General features: G+C 43.0%; 2 protein-coding genes across 9 annotated transcripts in view; one reads left to right on the top strand and one right to left on the bottom strand.

The window, feature by feature from the left end:
* RFTN1 (raftlin, lipid raft linker 1) overlaps nt 1-8638 on the top strand; it is a 102495-nt gene extending 93857 nt beyond the window's left edge. For all 4 annotated transcript variants that reach the window (XM_075083179.1, XM_075083178.1, XM_075083177.1 and 1 more), the window contains exons 8-10: nt 352-455; nt 1850-1931; nt 6240-8638. In XM_075083179.1, coding sequence (XP_074939280.1) covers nt 352-455; nt 1850-1931; nt 6240-6677 — 624 coding nt within the window. In that variant the 3' untranslated portion in view covers nt 6678-8638. The remainder of the gene's footprint in view (nt 1-351; nt 456-1849; nt 1932-6239) is intronic.
* A 5827-nt stretch (nt 8639-14465) lies between these two features.
* The window catches only part of OXNAD1 (oxidoreductase NAD binding domain containing 1), a 19410-nt gene continuing 16986 nt past the window's right edge, over nt 14466-16889 (bottom strand). For all 5 annotated transcript variants that reach the window (XM_075083185.1, XM_075083183.1, XM_075083182.1 and 2 more), the window contains 2 exons: nt 15504-15612; nt 14466-14843 (listed from right to left, as the gene is read on the bottom strand). In XM_075083185.1, the coding sequence (XP_074939286.1) occupies nt 14689-14843; nt 15504-15612 (264 nt within the window). In that variant the 3' untranslated portion in view covers nt 14466-14688. The remainder of the gene's footprint in view (nt 14844-15503; nt 15613-16889) is intronic.

Here is a 16889-nt window from a genome sequence, read left to right as displayed (position 1 = left end):
AGGAGGAAATTGATAAAATACAACAAATTTGTCCTGTTCAGATCGGGAATCATCTAAAGCTAGATGGATGACTCAGGCAGTATGAAAACAAGATCACAGATGTTTACCATTTTAAGCAAACTCATTTAACACTTTGGGATGTACGGGTGATCAGTCCTGTGTCTCGTGTTTTCGAATGTTTTCCTTCCTGCCTAGCTGAACATACAGAATGATCCACTTCAGTACAAAAACCCTTCCTCCCTCCCAAAAAAACCCCCCACATATTTTTTTCTTCAAGTATGTTTTTTTTCTGTGTCAAACTGAATGTCACACTCCAAGTGATGATGCTAACTGTTGATTTTTCTTTCCTAGGGAGTTGAAGTGCAGACAGATTACGTTCCGCTGCTGAATTCCCTTGCCATATACGGCTGGCAGCTGACGTGCGTGCTCCCTACTCCAATTGTGAAGACAAACAGGTAGGAAGGGGGTGGGTGCTGCCTTTTGGCCAGAGAAATTGCTCTATGAGCACTGCAATCAATACAAGCAATTCTCCATCCGGTTAGCATGGATTTCCTTGCATGCGTGCAGATGCTGCCCTTGCAAACCCTGCTGCAGCTGTTCTCTGGGTTTTCGGAGCATCACAAGCTTACATGGGGCAGGAAGCACGTGGGCAAAATGCTGCAAGGTGGCAGTGTGGTTTCTGCATGAATTTTCTGGGTATCGTCTCTGCCTCTCTGTAAACTCTGTGATTGTAAAATTCCTGCTCTGGATCTCCTGGTAGTTCCCCTTAGGACATTTGGAGTGAGATGTTGGCTATCTGAAGAAAAATAATTTTATTCTTTACCACTGTCTGTCTACTGCTGCTGATATACACAGTCTACCTGAGCAGAACCATGTGAAATTGGTCTATCATTACTCTAGCCCTGTTCACATATATAATCGTTCTGCAGTCTACTTTGCTGTTATTAAAATTCTAAGTTCTTAAATATAAATGCAAGTAGTTTAAAAATACTCTTCATAACTGGTGTTTTTCACCAGTTAAAAACAGTCATCCCACTTGTTAATCATGAAGATGGCGTCTTCTGGTTTTTTCACTGGTCAGGAATGTATTTATATACACCAATATAATCAGTCGTGATTTATTTATCTTAAAAGAGTAAAAATACGCCCAGTTCTTTATGAGAGCTAGATGAAGACTACTCCTACACATGAAAGCCTAAGAAGTGAAGGCCATCTGTGCTGGGGGAAAAATGGTATTTAAGTTTTTCAGATATGTTTAAATATAGGAAAGAAAAGAAAACCACAATTATGATTTTTAAGCCCTGTCTCTTGAAGTTATTTATGGTTTTCTTTCTCTTCTAGCTTTCTGTATCCCATTTATAACTTCAGTAACACAGGTCACACTGATGGTGCAGAAGGGTACCCACCCAGTCTAACTGTTGGTGGCATTTGGTTGTGCCTCCTGCAGTGCTGCAGACCTGTAGGGAGCACCCAGCCCCATTCCGGATCGGTGCCGCGGGAGAGGGAGCACCCCGGTGCCGCTGAGACGCTGCTACACACAGGCACTGGGGCGCTTGGGTTTCTTGCTTTTTGTTCCAAAAAATTTTTTCTGTGTTTACACACTAATGCTAAAACATTCAGCAAAAGTATGTCACAGGCTGCCAGGCTCTATCAGGCTAAACAGTTGCTCTTTTTTCCCCCCAAAATACCAGGCTGCTCAAAGACGCTGGGGACAGGCGATGTTTAGGTCATTCTTCATTTTGTTGTTCTTTGACCTGCAGAAATAAATGACTGAGATGGATTTTTGCTTTGAATGATGCCGGATGTGAATTTAATTCATTCTCAGGAGTGTGCATTTGTTTCTTTTCAGGGAAGGGAATTTATCTACAAAGCAAATTGTATTTCTTCAGAGACCTTCTTTGCCCCAGAAAGCAAAGAAGAAAGAATCTAAGGTAAATAACCTTGAGTTCCTGGTTTCTTTGGTTTTTTATTGGTCGTATTTTAATATTGTAAGTGATTTGCTGAAGAAGTAAAAATGGCCTACTCAACGTTTCTGTGCTACAGTAGCAAGACACAAGGAGTGGAACTGTTCAAATGAAAGAAACAAAAAATGCTCTAATGATGTGAAAGCTCTTATATTTCCTTCTCTGTTGAACTCACAGCAGCAGAAGAGATGTAGATTTCTCTTTACAGCTCAGCCATAAACCTCCATATGTGACCTAAAATTCTCTCCCCATATTCACTACCTGCAAGGTGGAACCAGTGCAATTTTCTCTCAGCCATTGCCTGTCTTTTCTGTTTAAAGTGCTTCCTCTTTCTTGATATGTGTTTTGGTAGAGCCTAGCACAATGTAGAGTGTAACCTCAGCAAGTTTGCTGATGATACAAAACTGGGAGGAGTGGCTGATACACCAGAAGGCTGTGCTGCCATTCAGCAAGACCCAGACAGGCTGGAGAGCTGGGCTGAGGAAAACCTCATGAAATTCAACAAGAGCAAGTATAATGTCCTGCACCTGGGGAGGAACAACCCCATGCACCGGTCCAGGCTGGGGGCTGACCTGCTGGAAAGCGGCTCTGTTGAGAAGGACCTGGGAGTGCTGGTGGACAGCAAGCTGACCATGAGCCAGCAATGTGCCCTTGTGGCCAAGAAGGCCAACGGTATCCTGGGCTGCATTAAAAGGAGTGTGGCCAGCAGATTGAGAGAGGTTATCCTCCCCCTCTATTCCGCCCTAGTGAGACCACATTTGGAGTACTGCGTCCAGTTTTGGACCCCTCAGTTTAAGGATGTGGAACTGCTTGAGCAAGTCCAGCAGAGAGCTACCGAGATGATCAGGGGACTGGACCATCTCCCATATGAGGAAAGGCTGAGAGACCTGGGTTTGTTTAGCCTGGAGAAGAGAAGACTGAGGGGGCATTTCATAAATACCTATAAATATCTAAAGGGTGGGTGTCAGGACAGTGGGACTAGGCTCTTTCCAATAGTGCCCAAGGACAGGACAAGGGGCAATGGGCACAAGTTGGAACACAGGAAGTTCCACCTCAATATGAGGAAAAACTTCTTTCTGGTGAGGGTGGCAGAGCAGTGGAACAGGCTGCCCAGGAGACTCCACAACCTCCCTTCTCTGGAGACATTCAAAGCCTGCCTGGATGTGTTCCTGTGCCCCCTGCTCTAGGTGTGCCTGCTCAAGCAGGTGGGTTGGACGAGCTGATCTCCAGAGGTCCCTTCCAACCCCTACCATTCTGTGATTCTGTAATGTAGGCCTGATCTTGGCTCATGTTCCTGTCTATTGTGTGAATGTTAATGAATTCTACTAGAATTTAACCAAAAAAAGCCCCCTGGATCCAGCTAAATTATCCAAGAACATAGCTGACAGCTAATGATGTACGTGTGTGGATAGACGTATGTATTCTCATTTCCATTTTTAAATGTGTAGCTGTGGGAATCCCTGCTCAAACCTGTCACGCCGTACAGCTGAGAGGGAAGTACAAGGTCTAGAAACTGGGAAAGTGCTGACCTTCCTATAGCACTTGAATTTGCCTTGCCCTTTCAGTATGCAGAGGGATCAGAAGAGCCAGGTGAAGTATGGAAAGGATCTCTGAAACCACTTGATGAAGGGGTTGTTAATTGATACAGTCTCATTTTTATTCTAGCTCCGTGCGCTTACGTGAGTGGTGGCTAGGCAAACGTCACCTAAAGGAGTGGTGCGCTTGAGGCCCTGCAGGAGCTGAGCTAGAGTAGGAGGTTGGAAATGCTAAGCAGAGCTGAGCACTAGGAGCGTTTTACTCAACATTCGGGATAACTACAGATAGTTTTCATCTATAAACCCCTCATTGGTTTGGAGCCAGGTTCTATGGAAATCGTCTTTCAGAGACAGTGGAGACCAGGAGCGTGTTTGAACTGACTGAAGTAGGAGAGAACGGTTGGGAGCAGGACTGTGATTTAGGATTTACTCTCGCTCATTAGCGAAGCTGGAGCCCAGAGTATTCTGTGAATGTGCTACAAAGTCCATCTTTCTTGTTTTTTCTCTTTGTTTTCAGGTGATTAAAGGGATCTTGGGATGAGGGTTGGAGTGCCTCTATTTGGTTGTTCTTTTCCTACCACTGTGTGTGGTTTTAATGGAAAGGGTGGGAACCTGTGAGCAATTGTCTGAGTTCAAAGAGAGAAATTAGTGTGATACTGATTCCTTGTATTATAATAACAAATGCATGCCATCCAGATGATTCAAAACGTTGTTTAAATTTTTTCTTTCGGGGATATAAAAACTTATTTGACAAAGTCTGGTTGAAAAAACAAAGGATTTACTTGTTGACAGTATTAAATATACAGGCATATTTGAGGGCAAAAATTACTACAGCACATTTTCACACCAAAGGTCAAGGAAAAATGGGGTACATTGGTTATAGTTGTATAAAGAAATGTAAGATGGGTTCAATATCTGTAAGTGGCTGTTGTGAGTCACTTCAAAGATGCCAAACCCAGCATTTTGTTAACTTGCTGAATATTCCGCACATACAACGTCACAGGCTCTCAGGGATTTTTTTGACTTGCGATACGGCATGTCTAAAATGTTTAGAGATAACCCCTCGGAGGAGGGAAATAGGGTGATAAGATTAAAAGGACATCAGTGTTGGAAACTAATCCATCCTATCTACGCACAGCAACCCACTGCCGTTCGGTTTAGCCAGAGGAACAGAAAAGGAAACCTGCAGGGAGTGGTACAACCTCTTTTTCTCTTCAGTAAGACAGAAGTACTCTTATTAGTGCACTGTTCAGTCAGTGATGAGGTAATCGTGTTCATTCACTTTATACAGAAGTGATGCTTATTTCAGCAGAAGCTGGCTGTATGCTTTTTTGTGAAATACAATATAAATACCTGACTGAGCATACACGCATCTGCACGTAACATACAAAGTCTCCCACAGTTTGATCTTGATGACATTTATGGCCCTGATCTTACCTCCCTTCAAAGAGAGCTTTGAGTAAAAGAGGAGCTGTGGGTGCACAGCACTTCTGCAAATCAAAGAGGAAAATATTCAGGTGTGTCTGAATGTTAAACAATTGAGCTCTAGAATGGAGATATCTTTCCTCTTTCTCTAAATTGTAATGATGTTTAAGTGAAAGATAGCTTCCTCTAAGTCAAAAAGTAAAACCAAGAAGAATCTTCTGAAAGCCAGGCTCTTTTTCTTTTCTCCCCCCCCCCCTTTAGCATTAATTTCTGGCTAGCAGAAGGAAAGAGCGTTGCTCCGTCTTTGTAATCTAATAAACTTAAGTTATGAATGTTTTTTTGGTGAAGGCATAAATAGCTAGATCAAAAATTTATGAACACGAGTCCTTCTTTTGACCAACTTTGGCACAGACCTGGTTGCCCTGGAGAAAATGGCTTTCGGACCACAGCTGAATTTGCTGAACGTCCTGATGAGATTACTTACGCCATCCAAACATCGCCTCCTAACCCATCCCTGAGTTTCCATCAGGGTGGACGCTGCTGACGAAATGGTTGTACACATTCCCGTGTACTTAGCAAACTTGTGTAGGACGGCTCAGCAGTGGCTTGGAACATGGTCTGGCTTTCCTTGGGAAGGTCCATTTATTTTTTTGACAAACAAAGCAGATATATTAGCGGCATATTTGTCAGCCTTTACCTACGGTTACACCTGTCGAATTAGTGTTTCAATGTACTGCTAGTTCCTTTTTTTATAATAGTAGTTAAAACAGTTCTTCTGAAATGGCAGCTGAGGTAAGTCTTGTGGCAAGTGCTGCAAGAGGCAGCCTCGTGCTTTCTCATCAAAAAACATTCATACAAATGGTTCAGAATATTTTACTGTTTGGGTACAGTCCTGGGTGTCGTGTTAGTTCTGCTGCTAACCTGGTGAAGAACACGGAGTAATGCCACAGGATTGCTTCCTCTGTCTGCACTTGTGCAGCTTTGCATATTCTTGCTTTGCACACAGTGCACATGGTCTGCCAGGATGCTTTAGGCCCACATGGTGTGTGGAGAGGAACCTACTAGGCATGTGGAACAGCAGAAGCAGAATGTATCACAGTCTCTTTTCTGTGTAATAGATACATATATGTAGGCACAAATGATCTTAAGCCGCCTGATCTAGTCATGCCATTTTTTTTTTTTTAATCTTAGGTCTTTTTGGTCAAACTAGTCTTTGAATTAAAACTAAATAATAAAAGCCTTTCTGCTTGGGAAAGTAAATGTCCATGTGAGATTGCCTGTAACAGTCTTTAACATTTGGATCTCTTATTTGTAGTTTCACTGGAGGTTCTCCAAAGACGACATGCACAACAAACAAATGAAGAAATCCACAAAGGCTAAATTAAGTACTAGGGAGAAGCAAATGGCAGAGGAGAAGCAGGAATTTGAAGTCACAGAGAACACAAGAAACTTAGAAGCACAAATCTCAACAGCGGCCAAGCCTGATCCAGAACAGCAGCTGGATGATGTCATAGACTTGGGAGATGAGGTAGCTGGGACCAACGACAGAGGTACCCCTCATGACGGGGCATCAGAAGAAACGTGTCCTGCCAGTTACGATACTGATGACAATGACGTGCAGGTCTGCCTCAGCCAGAGCACGTCTGGCGGCTGCGCGGATGAGGGAACAGAGGGGGGAGGCTGTGCGCCGGTGTCGGACGGCTGCAGTGGCAGTGATGGGGCAGGGCTGGATGTGGACTGCTCCTGTGAATGAGACCCACGCTTCAGGAATGCTGTGAGTTGCTGATCCTTTGCCAAGACAAAAGAACAGATTTTGCTAATCGCCATCACTAACTCCATTGCTCAGTTCAGCATTTCTTTGGCATTGTACTTACTTTGCTCTTTAGCACACTGATATCTCGATGTTTTAAGTGACTACAGGGCTGGGCTTTTTAACCCACAGAAATTAGTTGCAAAATTCCATCCACTTTAGGGAGTGGGAAATGCCCTACGCTATCTTCTAGAGCTACACTTTAAATTAAAAAGTCGGGACAGAAAATGCACTCAGGCTTTTCTGTGACCGGCCTTAGCAAACTAGGTTTGTATCTAGGTCAGAGAAAACATTCCACTTGGTCATATTTTACTCTGTAATACATTCTTGCCCACATATCTTTGCTGGAGAAGTTATTGTGCCATATGTTATTTTGTCATTAAGCTTGTAGTGTCATGAAAATGGTATTTGGGCTTAAAGAGGCTGAAATTGGAAAGCTTAGATAAGATGGCTGTTATCTGTATTTATCTCAAATAGCATACTTATCGAGGGTACTCTCTTCTGAATTTTATTGACTCTTGCAGATCTTTAAGCAATAATCAAATTGTGTGCCTGTCTGAGGCACACTGGGTAAACAAGCCCTGTGGTAAATTTGTGTGAGGCAGATGATTCCAATATCAAATGCGATTTCCTATTCACTCGCGCTTATGTTCTCTTTGCCCATCGACAGTTTCTCAATAGTTGTGGAAAAAACAGGACAAAAGAAGCAGGTAAAATGTATGTCTGTCAGTAGCTGTCGTTACTGAAATTGGTATTAGATGTTACCTCCTGACCCTTCCAGGTGATTTTGCACCAATTCCTCGCTGTTACAGAATAGGTTGTCAGAAAGAACTGAAATTGTACACAAATAGCGGGGGTCATGACCTTACAAAATGCAAATGTTTTAATAGGGCTTCTTTTTTAATACAAGTATCCATATTTTGGAACTGATACCTAATGGAATTCTGTAAAATTACCAACATTCTTATGTTTGGAGCTACATTAAAATATTTACAAGTGAATGTACATGTGTAAAATAGTTCCTGTGCCAATGTTCTCCAAGTACTTCAGTGTTAAAAATGTAGGAAGTAGTTGTTTCTCTCTTCTTAACTGCCTTCACCCCTGTTTAGAAGTGGTCAAGTAATCTGGTAACAAGGTGAGAAATTCGTTCTGAATTTCCCTGATTTAGAAAAAGGAAGAGCTCCGTAAGTGATTTGCTGTTTTTTCCCTTGACTGATTTGTGCCTGATAATTTTCCTTAGTCTTCAAATCAAAATGCTGTACAAAGAACGATGCTCTGTATCAAATGTGCACCCAGAGTTGTTCAAAAGCATCTTCCGTGCCTAAAAATTATACAGTTGGCAGAACATTGCAGAGAAGGGAAAAATCGTACCACTTTGAATATTCATCTGACTGGGACAACGACACTCGAGTTCAAACTGTTCCATTTCTCACACACAAAGCACGGCAGTATTTTTTTTTCACTGATTCAGGAGATTTTTCTTTTGAACTCAATGGTTTAACCACAGGACTCTAAGTAACTTTGATTTCTGGTGGTATTTTTCAATTATTTCATTCTGTTTCTTGAAATTAGACTGAAGTTCCAATAGCCTGAAAAATCTATTATTTCAGTTGTTCTACTTAAATACAAGGTCTCTGCTTTGTACAGTTTTAAGTACCTGTTTGCAAATTTTATTAGCATAAGATCCTTCTGCTGATGGTTTCTATTTCAAGGACTAGCTTTGTATTAATCTTGTTTAAAAATATACTGTATTTAATGAACATTTTACTAGTAGAAAGTGTTGCAGTAGAAAGACCTCTCCAAGTACTTTCGAATAGAAAGCGTTTATTTGATTGCAGTTTGACCTTGTTCAACTGGATCCCAACTGCTTACAAAACTAAAGAAAAATAAAAGTCATGAGGAGATTTCTTATTTGTGGTACTTGCACAACTGCCAATAATTTGTCCCCAAAAGGAAGCCTTGGGGTCTCTAAGTGGTGATGAATGGAAGCTCCTTACTACTGAATTAGCAGTAGCTACTAGTGCGAGAGAACTGCTGCTTGGGTTTCAGTCACCAGCCTGACAGAGGAGGTAAGGCTCTATGAGGAAGCTGCACTTGTTTAAGAAAAAGCTCGATTTAAAACTTTGTTCCTGTAAATGCCGGAGAGCTTCAGGTTGGGAAGATTCAAAGAGAACAGTCATGTTTTTTCAGTTTAAAAAAGGCAAACGGTTTTGGTTTTATAGTCACGTAATCAATTCCAACTTGTGACTTAGAGTAGTTCAGCTGTCTGGAGTTGTGCATATGCTTGCACTATGCCCGTCTCACGTAAACTCAGAGAGCTTAAATCACCTTGTAGGTGGATGACAGAGATGGGATGAGGGCTGGGGAAGATAGGCTTGGTTGTAAGCCTGGCTTACAGCAGCAAGGCTCTGCAGCTGCTACGTGCATGGTATATCACAGAATCACAGAATGGTAGGGGTTGGAAGGGACCTCTGGAGATCATCTTGTCCACCCCCCCTGCTTGAGCAGGCACACAGGAATGCATCCAGGTGGGTTTTGAATGTCTCCAGGGAAGGAGACTCCACAGCCTCCCTGGGCAGCCTGTTCCACTGCTCTGCCACCCTCACAGGAAAGAAGTTTTTCCTCATATTGAGGTGGAACTTCCTGTGTTCCAACTTGTGCCCATTGCCCCTTGTCCTGTCCTTGGGCACCACTGAAAAGATAAATTTGAAATCAATCACTGAAAGCTGATATCTCAGCTGCATTTGCCATTTTGGGCTTGAAAAACAAGACTACCAGAGTGGCCAAGGAAATTAAAGCAAGCAGTTGAAGCTTGAATGGAGACGAGAAAGGGCTAGGCCAGAGCTTAACTCCTCTATCCAAAAACCTGACCAACACAGGGAAATAGGCCAACAGTGGAGAGAAGAGTGTCTGTGGGAGAAGCTGAAATGGGAGTTTGGCTGCAGGGGCACGGCCTCTACCTCTCCCTGAGAGAAGCCACAATTACGCCGAGCCCCCAGCTCCAGAGCAGGGTTTGTCACCCCCAGCAGAAGGTGGAGGGAGAAGCCAGGCCCTTTCCCTTCCCAGGGAGAGCCGCCATTTTAAGCCCAACCTATTTTATTTCCCAAACCAGACAGAATCTCCCAGTAAGGATGCCAGCTAGTCTTTCCAGGGCAGGAGACACCACTGAGTATTGCCTGCGTGCCTAGGGAAGAAGCCAACGGTTTGTGCCACCGCGTGTTAGCGACGTGGCTGGTGACAGTGAAGCACTACAGCACACAGTGAGTGATGTGTTGGTGTATTTTTAACATGAACGTGTCCTTGTTAGACCAGCAAAACTCAGGGGTGTACACCAGTCCCAAGAGTCTCCTTATTTTGAGGGAGGCGGTGACTGTCGGGAGGAGGAGTTACGCGTGCTGGTGTTTAGAGCAGGGGAGCATGTGAACAAGACAACGGTGAGTTCCAAGGAGAAAATCCAGCTCAGACAAGTAAGGAAACGTCAAGGCTGAATGAAGATGGGAAAGAGGAGTGGCTGAGTTAAATGAAGGATGGAAAATGGGGTTTATATTGAAACAAACAGCGGAGGGCAGGGCTAGAACAAAAACGTAAAGTCTTAGTCTAGATGGGAGGTCTAAGATAGAACTAAGACAGGAAGTCCAAAATGTTGAAGCATCATAATGGAAATAGTTTATGTAGAGGGGTTAAATGCACAAACGATTTGACTGGCACTTCTTGTGTAATTTCTTTGATTATTGGATCTCTGCACTTGAAAACAGGATAATTGAAATAGCTCAAGGTAGCTTTAACAGATGCATGGCAATGAAGCTAAGTACAGAACAATATACTACTATTTTCTGTCCCAGTTTGGCTCCTCGCAGCCTCAGTTCCTGAGGTGAGCGGAGGAGGGGCTCTGCGTTTGGATACCCTGCTTTTTCTTTGTGGTTGCCGTGAATCTGTACATTTGCCTCAGGGAGCCAATTATAGGGCAGAAATAAAGCACAATCAGCTTTTCATGCAGGAATTTCATCCTCCCAGAACTGAAGAGTATAAGGAGGGCAGATAGATACTAATTTCTTGCTGATAAATCCTTCTCAAAAGTGTGCGGAATGCTGGCTAACAATACCAACGCACCTATGAATTAAGAGTTGTAGATGCAATTCCTGTGTCTCCAAGGCTGTTAGTGGAGATCATCTTCTGGCTTTAAAAGGCGACCCTTGCGAAAGCCTCCCTCAGCAGAAAGGTGCCTGTGGCGCGGAACGTGGCCGCTGACTCTCATCGGTCCCTGACCGATAGGCTGACAGGGGAAAAAAGGGTTTACAGTTTAAGCGCTTTCTGTTATTCACACTGAAAGCACCCTACTAACTCAAATGATGTAACAATAACAGAATAGCTGCTCTTTTCCAGCTAATTAATGCAAATCTGATAGGAATACTTCATATTCCTTGTACCAGATGAGGACACAGCAAACTGGTAAAACAAATGTCACAGGAAGAAGAAAAAGATTCAGTCTAATAAGGCTGTAAAACCTGGTAACTCACAAACCATCTCACGAAGTTTACATACAAATGGATAGACGGGCACGTATCTCATTCCTCACATTTTGTCGCCAAAAGAACAAGTATCAGTCTGATTTTCTCCTCTAAGTTGCTCCGGAGCTGATGACACGAATAGGAGAGGAATAAACACTTTCTAAGATTACATGTTACGATTCGACAATGTGATGAGAACGTTTCTGCAACTCGGGAGCTGCTGAACAGCGGGGGTCACGCTCTCTTCCTGCCAGCGTGGCCTGCCATCATGTTTATTTAATTATTGGTAGAGCATATGTTTAGAGAGATTAATTTTCCTGGTTTTTATTTTTTCTTCACTTGTGGTGGAGTCAGAGCCAATAATAGCCTTTAAGGTGAAACTGATGTTTTGCTACAAGACCACTAAACTCTAGAGAGAAGACACTTCCAAAAGATACCTTCAGTGTCGACGGGGAAAGGCTACAGAGGGAGAGAATGTTAACAACCCTCCTGGCATTTATACCCTTTATGGAAGGGAGGTGTTCGTGTGCCCTGTGGCAGGGTAACTGTTCTAGGTGAGAAAGAACTTCTTGTTAACAGTAACTAGGGTTACTGGTGTTTGGAGGGGCGGCGTATGAAATCCCCCCTCCCCATATCATGTGGTGCAGAGTGCCCGTGTTTCACACTCCCCTTCAGGCGGGTGAGCCCGCACAATGAGAGGGCCGTGTCCTTGCCCCACAGCGCTCCGTCTGAGCGTAACAGGGGATGACAGAAAGAGGTTAGAGGGAAAGCGGATGATTGCAGAAGGAAAAGGTTTTGAAATGCCTTTTGTTAAATGGACATTTTGGAGCAAGTCTTAGGAGTGGGTTGAGAAAGACATGTCATTTAGGCTGACGAAAGTATGTGCATTAAGGGGGAAAAAAAAGGGTAAACCAGTTTAAAACCACTTAATCATTTAAAAGTCATAAGGAAAACAACATTTAAAGGCTTTTCACAAGCTTTTTGGCATTACGCTGTTAAAACATGCAGGCGCCTAATGAGTGATTTTCATTTTAGGCCACCAGTGCTTCCCAACAGCAATTTATTGCACATTTCTAGAAAACAACCCTGCTCCCTTCCAGCATCAAGCTCTGACATGTCAATTGCGATCTTTTTGAACACAAAATGCCCTTGATTTTATTTTTTGTGACAAGCACGCTGTCCTATTTACATTCTAGAGTGAACAAACAAGGAACCATTCCTTGAAATAAGGGTACTCGGAAAGACCCTTCCTCTCATTTGAGTAGGAGGGAACGTGATGAGCCACCCCCTCGGGGCCTGCGCTGACGGCTGAGGCAGTGAGTAGTAACAGCTCATGTATTGTGCCGCATGGTACAAAAGTACAAGGCTAAGAGGATGAGGCTGCAGGCACCAGAAGATGAAAGCTCTTTAATGTCCCTCATTCACTTCCTCCTGACCCAAAATACTGCCTGTTTCCTGAAGTAAGTCCTCTCTGTCCTAAGCTGCAGTAAGCGTGGATTTTTCTCTTTGAAGCTCAGTTGGCTGAAAAGCTCTAGGATTATTTCCGTTAGCTGTTCAGTCAGCTCCTGCAATGGTTGCAGCAGTATGCGCGTGCTGCACGCCAAGCAAGGGCTTGGGGTTTCCTAGTTAGACTCCCACCGGTTTTGACGGCGAGGTGCACGTAGCCGTGGCTGTAGGGAGCCTAGGCACTGTAAAACATACCGGGGCTGAGAAAAAGCGGTTAAGGCTAGAGGCTAAACCCAGCATACTGAAGCTGAAATGATTTCTTGAGGGAGAGCTACCTATAGCAGGGCTGGAGGCCTATTATCAAGCACTGGGATGTGATCCTTGAAAAAATAAGTAAGTGCTTCACACCAACAGTCCTGTTGCAGGCAGGAGACCAGGTGCTGGGATTGGTATCTTTGCAACCACTGTTCGAGGCAGAGCAGATGGGTGCTGCTGGCAAGAAAGTGGCTGCACTACTTATTTGACTATTGGCTGAAAGAGTTGCCTCCAGGAAAAGAGCCATGAACAAAGAGAAAGCCTTAGCTATTTAACATTTTTAATAATTCAATAATAATTTAGTATTTTTAATAATTTAAATGTTCCTTCTTGAGGTCTTCAGATGTACAATGGGAATCTCTACCACTTAAGGCCTTGAGCTGTCCATACAGATAATTAACTAATTCATTATGGCTTTTTGTTATTCTCAACATTTAGATGAGTTTTTCTACTAGCTGGGGGAAGAAGCTTCGTTCAAGAAGGGCTTAGGTGTCAGCCGTTATGCCTAGAGGTACGCTCGCACCTTGAAAGAGCAAGCTTTCTAGCGATGTTTTTCCAAACACAGCTGGCATGTCCTGGGGCCTTCTAAAACTCCGTACGGCAGCGGGGTTGTGGAGGTTTCCCCTCTCGGCTGCTGCTGCTTTTGAGGACGTGGCACATGCAAGCACCAGCTGGACAGGCTCTCCCGGCACCACCAAGGGGTACAAGTGCATGTGAATAACACTGTGCAGCTCTGTCAGAGGCTGACAGATTTTTAACACAGCCATATGTTAAACTCAGGTCTGCATGTGATCATAAAAAAAAAAGTCTTTTACTGCCAACACAGCTGACTGGCTTAAACCACATAAACTTTTTTTTTTTAACCTCTTAACAAGTGGCTAGAGAAGGATCATAGAATCACAGAATCATTAAGGTTGGAAAATACCTCTAGGATCATCACCTCCAACCGCCAACCCAACACCCCCATGCCTCCTAAACCATGCCCTGAAGTGCCACATCTACACCTTTTTCGAACACCTCCAGGGATGATGACTCCACCACCTCTCTGGGCAGCCTGTTCCAATGCCTGACCACTCTTTCAGTGGAGAAATTTTTCCTAATATCCAATCTAGACCTTGCCTGAAAACATTTGGCTCATCTGCTCCCCATTTGCTCAAAGCTCTGGCCACTTGAGCACCTGGCTGTCACAACACAGCAACTCTACTTCTGGAAAAAAATACTACTTTATTACCTCAAAATGGGAAGGCAGGGTGTGGCCTCATTAGCACAACCATTTGGAACAGATTCAGAAGTTGGGGCCTGAATTGTTATTTATTTTAAACCATCCTGGCGTTGCTGCACAACTGATTCTCTTCAACTGCTGAATCTGGCACTGAAAGTCTTGTAAAAGCTGACTAAGAAAACAAGCGTATGAAGTGAGAATACGCTGCTACCCCTAAGAAGCAGGCAAACCATCAAAAAACCCAGAACAATTAATGTCTTTAATAGAAAAATCATTTCTTCCTCAAAAGCAGCAGCACTGAATGCAAGTGTATTACAGTTAAATGAAAGTAACGCCATCACCATTGAGGTCATCTTCATGTATGAAGTAAAATCTTCCAAGTAATTCAGTCCATTTTCTGTACATTTCAGCTTATTAAAATACACTAGAAACAAATAACATGTTTTCTGTTGAGCAGGTGTCACTACCACCATTTCTCAAAGAAAACGCAGTTTCCAGGAACACCGATGTTGGAGAGCAGTTTGGATATAGATTCTATCATTGGCGGTGGACCACAGATGTACCATAAAGTTTCCTTAGAGACGTGTTTTTCTAGATCCTTTTCAGATATTCTTCCCTCTGCCAAAGAAAAACGTAGGAAATGAGAACAGAAATATTAATTGTGAAGTAATTTAAAAAAGAATGATTGGTTAGAGGTATTTCAAGCACTCATTCCTTAAAAATGCCAGGCCTGTTTAAGGATAATAGGTATCAAGAGTTGAGGCTTCCAAAACCATTTGTTCTTCTGGGGATTCAGGCCAGTACTTCCAGTTGGAATGCACGGGCTATTAGTCACCGAAGAGGAACACAGCTTACACGCAATTAAAAATCCCATATTCAGATGAAAAAAAATCAGATAAGTATCTCTAACACAAATAAAACAAATGGAAACATGATGAAGTATCTCTCACAAGCAGTCAGCTTATCCTTCACCAATCCTGCCTTAAGCAAAGTAAATCCTTTGCTTAGTACTTTCTGGAATAAAGTTTGCAGTGGGAAATACAAGTAGAAAGTTTAGAATTAACAGGGAAGGTTTACTAGAAATGAAAACAAAAACTGCAAAGGGAAGATTTTTCTCCAAAGCTTAATACGTACAGTGAAATTATTTAGGTTTAACTCATGTCTCATTTTGAACCTTTACCTGTAAAAATACTAATTTACACTTTTAACTTCATCCTCTAGGATGTAATCAAACTTAAGACTTCAAAAGTCCTCTCTCTGCCTTACCATTATATTTACCTGTAACGTGTGGCTGAAGTTCTTTACAGATCTGTGAACTCTGCTGGGTAACGTGGAAACGACACGTGATCTTTCCAGGAAATGCATTCATCAAGTCAAGAATATTTTTCTGTAATATTAAACACACCAGCTTGTACCACAGGCCATTAACCAAAGCAGATGCACGCGCACAGTCCCACACCACCCGTGGTTCCTACTAAGCACCGAGACCCTTGCATTTCAGCGCTGAGGACTCGATGGGCTTGATTTCAACGGGCTGACCTGCACTAGTACACAGAGTTTCCATACCTGGAATGCAAATACGCTACCAGCGATGTTGTCAGTGCTTTCCTCTATTTTTTTTTTTTTTTTACAATAGGCTGCAATTTGTAAGGTTTGAACCTAAGAACCAGCTATGTCGTTTCTTGGTTTCTTCCCCACATAAATTCTTGTTATTTCCTCCTTCCACTTCCATATGGGTTTTTCATTTAAAAAAAAAACCAAACCCTGCAGTTTGTATTTGTTAGGAACTTTCTGAGTCTTGTCTGCTTTATTGGGTAACATTACTGCTCCCTTTACTCTTGCATCCTCTCCAAATAAAACCAAAGTGTAATGCTAACGCTATTTTTTACCAGAGTAGAAACTCTGTAATTTTCAGTTCTCTAAGTCACAGCTGTGATAGTTACCACAAAAACCTCAATGGCTTCAGTTCAGTAATAAAAAAAAAAATAAAAAAATCTGTCGGTCAGGTGCTATAGCTAGCTCTGGAATTAAGAGTTATTTACCGTCTATATTCTGCCCTGTTCATGATTTTCGCTGCTCGAACGGACGCTGAAAATTCTTTCGTAAAATAATTCTGAAATAAAAATATTTTCTACTCTGTGAATAGGTAAATTAGCTCATTTGGTTACATGTTTGCTTACTAATTACTTACTACACTGAACAGTCTGCCATGGGTGGCTTAACAAAAAACACCCAGACAGATCCTACTTAACAGACAAATCTGTTTCTGATTTCCTAAAAAGACATGGGACGAAGAGCATCACAGCGAGATGCTGCTGGACGCTGTTCCACTGGTACCTCTAATATTGGCCGGCCTTCACTGCTCTGCATGTGACTCAACTTCTGTCCCCTTCGTATGGAACCACGCACAGTTGGGCAGCACTTGTGAAACTCATCATGTCCAGCTGAGCCAAAGTCCTTAGGACCAAGCCAGAAAGCGTGCCTAAGGTAGGCCTTAACCTGCTTACATAACCCTGCGGTCACTCACACCACCGACACGCAACCCATCGCTCTGTCATTCAGCGACACGGACAGAAAGGGGCAGGTATCACACACGTGACATGACCCCTGCAGTACGATTTTTGAGACAGGCTCTCTTTAACTGGATGAAGGAGAATCCGAACA

Source organism: Phalacrocorax aristotelis, chromosome 2 (genome assembly GCF_949628215.1).
Source record: "Phalacrocorax aristotelis chromosome 2, bGulAri2.1, whole genome shotgun sequence".
Lineage (NCBI taxonomy): Eukaryota > Metazoa > Chordata > Aves > Suliformes > Phalacrocoracidae > Phalacrocorax > Phalacrocorax aristotelis.
This window is presented reverse-complemented; position numbering and strand designations above follow the sequence as displayed.